This window comes from Manis pentadactyla, chromosome 4 (genome assembly GCF_030020395.1).
Source record: "Manis pentadactyla isolate mManPen7 chromosome 4, mManPen7.hap1, whole genome shotgun sequence".
Classification (NCBI taxonomy): Eukaryota; Metazoa; Chordata; class Mammalia; order Pholidota; family Manidae; genus Manis; species Manis pentadactyla.
In genome coordinates this window covers 94002519-94014042 of record NC_080022.1, presented here as the reverse complement: position 1 = coordinate 94014042, position 11524 = coordinate 94002519, and the positions used below count along the sequence as shown (strand labels likewise).

Genomic DNA, 11524 nt, shown 5'->3' with positions numbered 1-11524 from the left:
GTCCTAATGCAAAGGCTGAGACTTTGGTCTTATTAGCACCACATAGTAACTAAGTGGTCAAGTAGGTAAAAAGGGTAAATTTGTTTACCAGCTGTCTTGCCAATGGGTTTCAGCCCCAGGCAAGTTCACTATGGATTCAGTGTGACCAAAGTTAAAACAGTAGAACCTTCTTGGGGTGAAAGGGTTTTTACCCAATTTTATTTCCACCGTGACAGGTCAGTCACTAAAATCTCGTTCACTCAGACGGAGTCTATGTGCAGCAAGCTGGTCTCTGTCTCTGGGCCTCTCTGCCCTCACAGCTATTCTCTGGTCCCCTGTCCTCTGTGCTGCCACCACTTGAGCCTCTGCTCTCCTGCAGCCTTGCAGCTGAGCCACCGTGTCGCCCAGAGTACTGGGCGGAGCTCTTTATATAGTGTCGTCTTCTTTATATAGACTCTTCTTCATGATGTCTCCCAGTGCCTACGGCAGTACAGTGCCTACGGCAGTACAGTGCCTGGTGGAGACAGTGCATAGAAAATTCTCGAATGAAATCTAAAATGTGAACCAAGTGGATGTTTCTGACAAGGTGTGTCTATGTTTTGAGTTGTGGAAGGACACAACTACGTTTTCTATGTCTCTATGCAACCAACTTCCGTATTTTTTATTTCAGTTGTAGTTTTGTCATAAGCATTTCTGCTGTAAACAATTTTACATAATAAACACTGGCACCAAAAGTCTCAGGTTTTGCTGTTGCTGTGCTTGAACGTCATAAACTTGGGCACAGCACCTGATGCCTCCCCAATAGCAATGTATTATTGCACACACGTGTGTAGTGAGCTAGCCAACCAGGGCTAGATAAGAATCCTGGGCACAGGAACTTTCATTTTATACACATCAGCTAAAACTATGAAAATCTATAATGATTTTTTGAGCAGATTTTCTCTGACTGCAAGGTATTCAAAGTAGATGCTGACAGAGATCTTCAAAGACCAAACTATATGAAATTGATAAAGTTTGAAGGTTGTTCCAATGGAGGACAGTAGGACTTGAGGCAGCTAGAAGTTGGGAAAAACGGGGGCAAGCTGAACTGGGCTAAACCCTAGACTTGTCCTGACCACAGAAATGAATTGGGTTAAGGAAATTTGAGTGAGTTGAGGAACTACTGAGTTTGGGGGACCACTGGTCTTTGAGAATTACCAACATAGAAGTGGGTAGAGATTCCTTCTCTCACATCGATATTTAAATGTCTATGTGACTTTTTCTTCTCATGCAAGAACTTGATGATGTTAATTGTACCTTTATTCCATATAACACCAATAATGTTTCTTAATTCATTGGGAACAGATACTTTTGTAAAATACGGTAAATAAATGATACAGTAATAAATGTAAAATAAAAATGAATTATTAGAAAACAAAGAAGGCAAGCCTTGAGTTTTTATTAGATTCAACAAACAGAATTGCTCTATTAAACTGCTATAAAATTTCTAAATGTTTCCTCTTAATTTCTGATTTAACTTGTGAACAAGTAACAGGTTGCAGTCTGGCACTAGTGTGCAGACCACCCTTTAGCATTATTTCATACCAGCCCAGCTTCTCAGACTAATGTATGAAAGGATCACCTGGGGTCCTGTGTGACTCCTATTTAGTAGATCTGTGGTGGGCCTGACATTCTGTATTTGCTAACAGGCTCCCAGGTGAATCTGATGCTGCTGATCTGCAACCATACTATTGTATAATAATTCTTGAAGTTTATGTATTTCATAAACTTTTGATTTTCACAGTGATCTTCTGAACTAAGTTCTTATTCCATGTATGTTATTCCTGTTTAAATAAGATACTAATTAAAGTCATATTTATTGGAATATGACTGCCACATAGTAAAACCTCAGTGTACAATGCTGTGCATTTTAACAAGCTCAGGTGTGTGTAACCACCACCAAAATCAAAACAGAACACAGTTCCATCAACCCCAAATGATCCCTTCTACTCTTATGTAGTCAACACCTGGAGCTCCTAGCCCCTGGCAACCACTGATCTGTTTTCTGTCTCGATGTATTGCTCAGTAGTAATCCATCAAATGAATACAACACAGGTTGTTTATTCATCCATTCACCCATTTAAGAACATTTTGCCTGTTACTGCGATTTGGCAATTATGAATAAAACCACTATAAACATTCTTATACAAATTTTTGTGTGAACATAAGTTTTCCTCAGTCAAAAACTTGATAGGCCATTCCTCTAATTATAACCAAAAAGAAAAACATTTAAGTCTGGGGTGACTATTTCAAGCAGGCTCTCTTCAAGCACAAGGTATCCACAGTAGGGGATAAAAGGGTGCTTTTAAGGACAGAAAATTTGAAGTTTGAAGGCCTTTCCACGGAAAGAGGATAATTCCTAACAAGAATGGAAACTGGAAGTAATACAAGCAAATAAATTGGTTTCAAGATGATTTTACTAAGCAGGCAGTCCTCATTTACAAAGTAGATGCACATATGTCTTAAATATGTCTTGCCAATGGGTTTCAGCCCTGGTCAAATTTGCTAAGGATTCAGTGTGACCAAAGAAAATTGACAGCAGAACACTCTTTGGGGTGAAAGGGTTGTACCCAACTTTATTTTCAGGTGGCAGGTCAGTCACTAGAATCCCATTCACTCGAGTGAGTCTGTATGCAGCAAGCCAGTCTCTGCCTCTGAACCCCCCTGTCCGCACAGCTGTCCCACACAGCCGTCCTCTGGGCCTCTGCAAAGTCGTCCTGCACAGCCGTCCTCTGGGCCTCTATCCTCGGTGCTGCCACCACTCCAGCCTCTGCTCTGCTCTCCTGCAGCCTTGCAGCCCTGCCACCGAGTCGTGCCCAGAGCACTGGGCGGAGCTCTTTTTATAGTGTCTGCAGCCATGTAGTGCCCACAGGTGTGCAATGAGCTAGTCAACCACAGCCAGGTGAGAATCCTGGCCACAGGAACTCTGATTTTATCCGCAATATAAAATGATATGAGGGGCAGTAAATTGAAGATCTGAGTTCCTGGATTTTTTTTGGAAAAGCCAGTCTTTGTTTAGTGATTCAGAAAACGTGGGGAGAGCCTTACAAGTACAGAGGTGTATCTCCTGCACATAATAGGAATACAGTGACAGTTTCCATTAAGCAGCTGTGGACGGACAGAGAATTATTACAATTAATGACCTCATTTGATTGGCACTTGAGAGTATTAAGACTTTTCACATAAAATGTACAATCTTGTTATTATGAGGCAGATATTCATACTCTCATTTTACTGGTGAGAGGCTACTCAGGACCTATGCCACATCTCCCAAGCTTACAGAGCTGAAGGATAATTTTCTAAGTCCTTGTTCCTTCCCTTGTGTTACGCAGTAAGAAGTTCTATCTTACCTGGGCAATTAACCGAAAGTCTGGTAACCTCGCCCATCTTGAGAGGGAGGGGCCTGAGGTTTTTTTCACAGGGCTGTGGGCAGATTCCCCCTGATTGATCAGGAGCAGGTCATACTAAGATGTAGAGCAAAGGAGTTCCTCTCTTTACTGCTGCCCACCCAGACGTTGATCTTTTCTGCAAAAGCCCCTTAAGTCCTCCCCACTCCGCCCCCTGCTGTTTTACTGAGAGTAACTGATATATAACATTGTATTCGTTTTAGGTGTTCCTTGTTTTTGTAATTTAAGATTTAAGCAGAATTCCCATCCCAGGTGTGCAGTCCCCCAACTCTCATTTTTGTAAATGAAACACAGGCCCAAGGATGTGTGTGGAGTCACATGAAAAAAGTCAGGGAGTTGTGCTATCCGACAGGGCCCAATTGCCATGCAGGGAGAACCACCTGTGGCAGTTGGCGAGGGCCCCAGCCGGAATGGAAGGGATTGAAGTTTAGAAACCTAGCCTTCAAACTGCCCCCAAGCCCGCTCCAGCTAACGCTGGAACCCACAACCTCTGGGGGCTGGCTCCTCACACCCGCGCCCCTGACCGCCCGACTGAGGACGGGGCAGAACCCACTTCCTAGGGCCTACAGTCTCTCCCCGAGACCCACCCCGCAGCCCTTTCACTTCCTGCCCGTCCCGGGCCCCGCCAGGCCCGCCTCTCCGCCCCGCCCTGGGAGGCTGGCGCAAGGCGAGCTCCTCCCCGAGCAGCCTCGACAGGCGCCACTCCCTGCGCTCCGTTCGGGCTCGGCTGGGGTCTCGGCTCAGGCGCCTGCACGCCGCGCCCCCCACCAGCCAGGTCGGCGGTCGTCGCGACCCCTCGGCCCCCGGTAACTTCCCTGGGCTGGGCCGCCCCTGCCTCCGGGACCATGCTGCGCTGGCTGCGGGGCTTCGTGCTGCCCGCGGCGGCCTGCCAGGACGCAGAGCCGGGGACGCGCTACGAGACCCTCTTTCAGACGCTGGACCGCAACGGGGACGGCGTTGTGGACATCGGCGAGCTGCAGGAGGGCCTCAAGAATCTGGGCATCCACCTGGGCCAGGACGCCGAGGAGGTGGGTCACTGCTGGGCGCGGCCCGAGGGCTAGGAGGGCAGCGGGCACTCTGCCAGCAAGAAGGCGGAACCGTGGCTCCAGCCCGCGCATGGGTTCAGAAGCTCGGGAATGGGATCTTAGCCCCATAACGGATCTTTCAGGATCGGAAAAGCTACTGGTATTTTTCCAAATAAAGTTAGTGCAGTGAACACTCTAACCCACTGTAACAATGAAAAACCCCGTATCACAATACTTTTTTTGAATACATCCTGGGTCCTTTACCTGCCTTTCTGAGCCTTTGCAAAAATGTAATCAATGTTTTTAAGTAACCCTTAGTTTTTACAGTTAATCAAGTTTTTTCAGCTTTCATACTTAGTGGACCCCGAGTATAAAAAAGGCTCACAGTTTGTATCTCTTAAAGGCTGCTTTGTTAGTCTAGCTAGTTTTGTCCCCTGCTTCAGAACTGTTTGAAAACCAATCGTGTTTCCCCAAATTTCCTGTTGAGGTGAGGCGACATTCCATTGTTTGAGACATTCTTAATGCCCTAAGTACACATATTGATCTAAAGGGTTGGCCCTTAGCTGAGCAATTTCAACTTCTCCAGGTCATTTTAACTGTGTCCCTGAAGTTTGGCCCCCTTAGGGCCACTCCTTCCAGGGCGGAAATATTTGGAACCTTTCCAGCCCCACTGAAACATGAGAGGACACTTGGGCATTCTGTATCCCAAGAGGGAAAGTGATTACCTATAAGAGGCAACAACTGTTCTATAGTTATATTTTAAGCTATTCATTCAATGTCTTTGGTAGTTACAGGCCTCTCTGGTTTACTAGTTAAGATGAGTTAGAACTAGTAAGTTACAATTTTTAGGAAACTGCTCACTTTGTCCAAGGCTCATAATATTCATTTAAGATTTTTAAAAAGTTCTGATTGCACCTGTAGTAATGTTCTCTATTTCATTACTGTTATCAATCTATTTTTCCCCCTTCAATCTTAACAAAGGTTTATCTATTTTATTTATACTTTGAAAGAATCAACTTTTGGTACATCTTGCTGATTGTCTCTGTTCCTTATTTTCTCCTCTTTCTATCTCTTTCTTTTTACTATCTTGGGGTTTACTTGTTTGCTTTTTTCTAATTTCTTGAGTTGAATGCTTGATTCCTTGAATTTGAGCTATAGTATCTCTTTAATCACTTATTCAGCTGCATCCCACAAGCTTGTATTTTTGTTGTTATTTAGTTTGTATTTTCTAATTTCAAACATGATTTCATCTTTGACTCATGAATTATTTAAGTGCTTTATATTTCCAAGTATATGCTTTTTTGGTTGGTTCTTTGAAAATATGAATAAAATAGACAAACCTCTGGCAAGATTGATTAAGAAAAAGAAGACTCAAAATTGGAAATAAAAAAATATCCCCAGTTTTCTGAAATTTATATAAGAACAAATTATACAGTAAGGTGTATAAAACTATCAAACACACAGAACAGGATGGCATATATCTATCATTATAGGTATGTATTTTATACATATAAATAAAATATATTTTACACATACATACATACATACACATAATATTACTCACTGTGCTCATGCCAGATATTAACTATTCCTAGCACTCTTTTTTGACTGGTAGGTACATGCTTCAACAAAAGGTTAATCATGGTTACCTCTGGAGGGTCAAAGTTAAATTATCTTTTTTTCTTTGTAATTCTTTATTAAATTTTATGTGTTAGTTATGATTGGGGGAAAAAAGGTTTTTTTGGGGTGTGTGTGATAAATATCACCTCTTCTGGGGCAAGCCTTTCTGGATCACCCTCTATAGACGAGTTGATCATGCTCTACTATGTGTAGGTCCCTTATCTCATATATCACTACTCTTACAATTTTCAAAAGGTATCATTTTTATTTACTGACTGTGCTAAGACCAAGCCTCTTGAGGAAAAGGATCATGTCTTAATTATCTAAGCACAGTAATAAAAAAGATTTAAGGCTGTGATTTGAAATACCATAAACAAGGTAGTGACTCATTTGATTAAAGTGGCTCATTAATTAAAGGAAGAAAAGATAAAACCTAACTGTAAAGCAGTTGCTAGTGCCTGTATTTCCAGCATATTTAGGACAGGATAACCAAAAATCCTCCTGTGGCAAGACATCTAAAAATGCTGGATAAAATAAGATAAACATGCTTATCTTATTTTTAAATAAGATACTTATCTTATTTAAATATATAAAAATCTTTATATAAAATATCAATATATAGATAACAAATACATTTATATTATTTATATTTATATTATTTTTCTATATTATTAAATAAAATTATTTATATTAAATATCTATAAATATTTATTTATAAAGATGTTTACCTTATTTTTAAAGACTTTATTTTTAGAGCAGTTTTAGGTTTACACCGAAATTGAGAGGAAGGCTCAGAGATTTCCCATATATCCCCTGAAGCTATGCATTACATGCATACCCTTCCCCATTGTCAAAATCACTCATCAGAATGGTTGTTGTTTTTTTTTTTTTACCAAGGATGAACCAACACTGACCAATCATTTTACTCCAAAGTCCATAGTCCATAGTCTACCTTGGAGTTCACTCTTGGTGATGAATATACTCTGGGTTTGGACAAATGTATAATGACATATATCCATCATTATCATATGGTACAGAGTATTTTCACTGCCCTAAAAATCTTCTGTGTTCTGCCTGTTCACTCCTCCACCACTACTCTTTCTATTATCATATTTTCCCCAGATAAGCATCTTTTTACATGCAGATAGCTTGTAAGAGAATAAGAAAAACCTAGTCAAACAGCCTGGGTTTAAATCTTGGTTCTGCTACTTACCAGTTAACTTTGGGCAATTTTCTTAATCTCTCTAGCCTCAGTTTCTTCACCTGTTACAGAAGTCACCCTAGTACTATCTGAAAGGATTATTGTGAAGAATAATTGAATTAAATATATGTAAAATATGTAGAATAATACCTGGTACCTGATAAGCCATCAACTAGCTATTAGCCTTTGAATTATCTACTACTGTTACTATAATCATACTGAAGGAGCTGTGTCAGAATCTCCATGATTGGAATGTGCCAACTTTTCTTTATAATTCTGTCAGTTTTTCCCTTTTATATTTAAAAAATAGACCATATGGTGGCCTACACTACTGGTGTATCCAAGTCCAGCACTCCTGGATCTTTCCGGTGAACCACCCCTTTTGTCATTGTGCTTTCTTGCCTGCCCTTATGCATAGTTTCCCAATATTTTTCAGATGCCTGAGTCGCTGCATTAGCCAGGGTGTTCCCCTCAGGCCATTTTCCCAGATCACCACCTGGAAATCTTCAGCATTTGGGCATCTGTCTTGTGCAAGGCACTATCCTTGCCCCATATTCCACTCATGGTTCTTTGCCAGCTGGGCTGTGAGTGAGCAGTTCCCAAGCCTACTGCTTAGTGTCTCACCTCGGCTAACGGAGTCACTGAGGAGCCATCACCTGGTAGTGGGTCCTATGGGGGCCGTCCATGCTAGTACCCTGCCACGGCTGGTTGCTGGCTGGACAGCCCAGGGCGGGGGCTTGGAGGAGCGCTGCAGCCAGCCCAGAGCTCCAACGGTGTGGCAGGCAGGCTGCCATCAGCTCTGCTCACACAGCAGGCTCTCTGGAAGGGCCAGCTGACCTGGCTGGCATGGACTGCTGCCTGTGCCCCTCAGGCCTGCCCCTCTGCACAGGCTTGGGGACTGCTCCCTTGTTCTCAGCCTCTGTTCCTCAGGGGGTTCAGTGGGACAACCACAGGCCCTGCCACTTCAGCTGGTCACAACTGGTGCTCAGTATTTCCTTTCTTAACTGGCTATTTTAAATTCTACTCACATGCAGCTGCAATTCCTGTAGATCTTTGTGACTTGCCTGATGGTGTGACCAGGCCTGCCTTCCTGAAGGGACTGGGCATCCCAAGCCAGTGTTGCGTGGGCCCATTCATGGTTAAAATGGGGCAAGGGAGTGCCAGGCAGCCTTGACGAAGGTCACCTGGGTGCCATACGTGTTCCTCTCTGTCTCCACTGTGTACCAGCAGCCCTGCCTCCTGCTGATCAGGGTCAGTTTACACCTGCTGAGATGGTGACTTCTTTTCTTGCTTCTTGCTCCCTAGACACAAGGATTTCCAAATGTCCAGGTGGCAGTTGTAGCTCATAGCACAATAGGACTCTTGCTATGTTCCCTGGCGAGAGTATATCCTGTTTGGGGACCAGAAACTAACCTTGCAGAGCCCAGAGATGTGGGGTCAGGAAGCAGAGGGTCTCCCGGTGAGTCATGGAGAATGATAGCAAGTGAGGCCTCTCCTGCTAACACCTCTTGGGTCTTAGACTCATGTATTCTTTCTGCTGGGGGCACAGAGCCATACAGAGGTCCCTGATGTAGTGCATATACTGTACCCTGAAGGGGGCAACCGTCCTTGCCAAGTATCTTCTGTGTGGCGCATGACCTGCGCATTCTGTAAGCTGCTCCCACATCCTGTGAGGTTGACTGCTTCCAAATGGTGCGGCTGTGATATGTCCAGTGGATCCCTGGCCATGGGCCCGTTCCCACACCTCCTTTACTGTGAAGCAGATACCCTAGGCAGGTGCTGTTATGAGGTGATTCCATGCCCATGGATCAGGCATTCCATAAACTCTCAGACAGTGTTGATATCTGAGCACATGTGGGTGGGAAGGAGAATCCTTACCTGGAAGAGGTATCTTTACCTGTGAGAGGAGCCAGTGTCCCTTCCAGGACAGGGAGCCCCAGTATAACTGACTTTCCACCTAATGACGGGTTGGTTTTCTTGAGGAATAGTGTCATATGAAGGGCAGATAAGGGCCAGACCATGAAAGACATTGTAGGCCTACTGAGTGGTTTGAATTTTTATTAGGTGAGAAATGGGGTCCTTTGAGAGGTTTTAAGTAAGGGAGGACACAGGCAGACTTGCGTTTTAGGAAGGTCGCTCTGGTGGCTGTGTGGAAGATGTATGGAGGAAGAGAAGGCATCGAGGTGAGCCTGAGAATCAGTGGCCAAATACTTAGTGGTGGAATTACATGGCAAGTCTTTATAGGGGACAATTTCCCAGACATAGGCCAAGGGTTTACATAATGTCAAGGACTGGGGAGGTTATCTACCTGAGTACCATGCCCGTGGTTTAGGTACTCTTCTAAATAAGAACTGCGAAGTGACACTGCAAGATAAGTTTTCAAGGTAATAGCTTGCATCCAAGACATAGACTCAACTTGATGTGAATCCCTCAAAATTTCTGTCTGATTCGATGTCCTTTCATGTTTCCAAGCTTTTGTAATGAATATAGCATTTAGAAAATAGCAAATTCTGTTTAAGTTTCTTTAGATGGAAAGGATATGGAATATAAAACTAGAATGTAGAAAATAGGTATAAGGAATATGATAGCTAATCCTAACTATCCAGACTTAACCTGGGAAGAGGAAAGACTTCAAAGCAAGTTTTGAGACAAAATTAAGAACTAGCTGGATTTTATTTCATTAACATTTTAGTTGCTAGAAACTTTATTACTAAAGGAAATGTGATACAGAAGTCACAGAGGCACATTTAAGGCATGACAGCAGGGAGATTATCATATAAGAAAAACAATGAATTCCAATTACAGTTATATAAAAATGTTCTAAAATACATAACATCTGTATCTTTTGTGTTTTCTCCTGACTTATATGTTCAAATTGGTGTTATCCCTTCTTTGAGGCTCTTTATTTCAGAAAGAACGAAAAAAAAGTGGAAGAATTCCTTAGTGAGCCATAAAATACCCTTTCCATCTTGGTGGCAGTCTACCTTTTAATCTCCTTCCCAAATCTCTAACATTCTATATCCTTGATCAGGCCACAGCCATGTACATTTATCCCTTTATTTTCTTTTCTGTGCTTGGCATTGCTCTCACTCCCCCTTTTCTGCCTGGTAAATTGTTACCCATTATTTAAGGCCTTAGCTCACATTTATAATTTTCCCCTACTCCAATCTGAATGATTTCCTTTATCAACATTCCAGTAGAGACTTTTAGAAATGAATAAGCCTTCACAAGGTAACATTCTGTAAGGGTGCTGTTTAATTACTTCTGACCATTCTGAGGTCATAGGTCACATAGAATCCACTGAGATGTCTGTATTTGACAGGGCCTATGAAAACAGCAAAAGGATCTGTTGAGAAAGTTTGCAGCCTCACTCTGAAATGCAGACCATAGTCTCTACTACATTAACTGAGTAAGCTAGTTAATGCCTGGAAACCTCAAATGTGAACTAGGAATGGTAAGAGCTACCCAATAGCTATCACAAATATTAAATTCATTCAATTAAATTAATTCAAGTGCCAGACACAGTTCAGTGAATTGAGGATATTCACAGTTCAGAGAAGATTCCTCCACTGGGTTCTAAAATACATAACATTTTTCCCTATAGGAGGTCTGTGGTGGTGGGGGGATGGGTGGGTGGGGAATAATTAAAAGGAAATAATTAACAGCATAATATCAAAAAGTGGAAAGAACTATTCAACAAAAATAGGTGACTTTTCACTATAAGACTATCAATCTATGTTTTGCTCCTTTCTATCAGTTATATAAAATGCTGTCTCTGTTTTCCTTATTACCCTGGCCATGGCTTCTGTCTTTTCTACCTGGTCTTATGGACTCTTGTGCCCTGCCTGGTGTCTGCAATGATTTTTTTTTGTTCTTATCATTAATCTATAATTACATGAAGAACATTATGTTTTCTAGGCTCCGCCCTTCACCAAGTCTCCCCCCACAGAGTCATAGTCCATCAGCATAGTAAGATGCTGTAGAATCACTACTTGTCTTCTCTGTGTTGCACAGCCCTCCCCATACTCTACCCCACATTATACATGCTAATTGTAATGCGCCCTTTCTTTTTCCCCACCCTTATCTCTCCCTTCCCACCCATCCTCCCCAGTCCCTTTCCCTTTGGTAACTGTTAGTCCATTCTTGGGTTCTGTGATTCTGCTGCTGTTTGGTTCCTTCAGTTTTTCTTTGTTCTTATACTCCACATATGAGTGAAATCATTTAGTACTTGTCTTTCTCCACCTGGCTTATTT

At 42.5% G+C, this 11524-nt stretch overlaps 1 protein-coding gene across 11 annotated transcripts in view; it reads left to right on the top strand.

Annotated features, from left to right (window-relative positions):
• SLC25A24 (solute carrier family 25 member 24) overlaps positions 1-11524 on the top strand; it is a 71473-nt gene that overhangs the window by 18918 nt on the left and 41031 nt on the right. For 2 of the 11 annotated variants that reach the window (XM_036895308.2, XM_057500486.1), the window contains exon 1: positions 4135-4453. The exons of 7 other annotated variants lie outside the window; for them this stretch is intronic. In XM_036895308.2, coding sequence (XP_036751203.1) covers positions 4271-4453 — 183 coding nt within the window. In that variant the 5' untranslated portion in view covers positions 4135-4270. Of the gene's footprint in view, positions 1-4132; positions 4454-11524 lie in introns of those variants that run through there. 2 more of the 11 variants (XM_057500487.1, XM_057500485.1) reach the window with 2 other exon arrangements.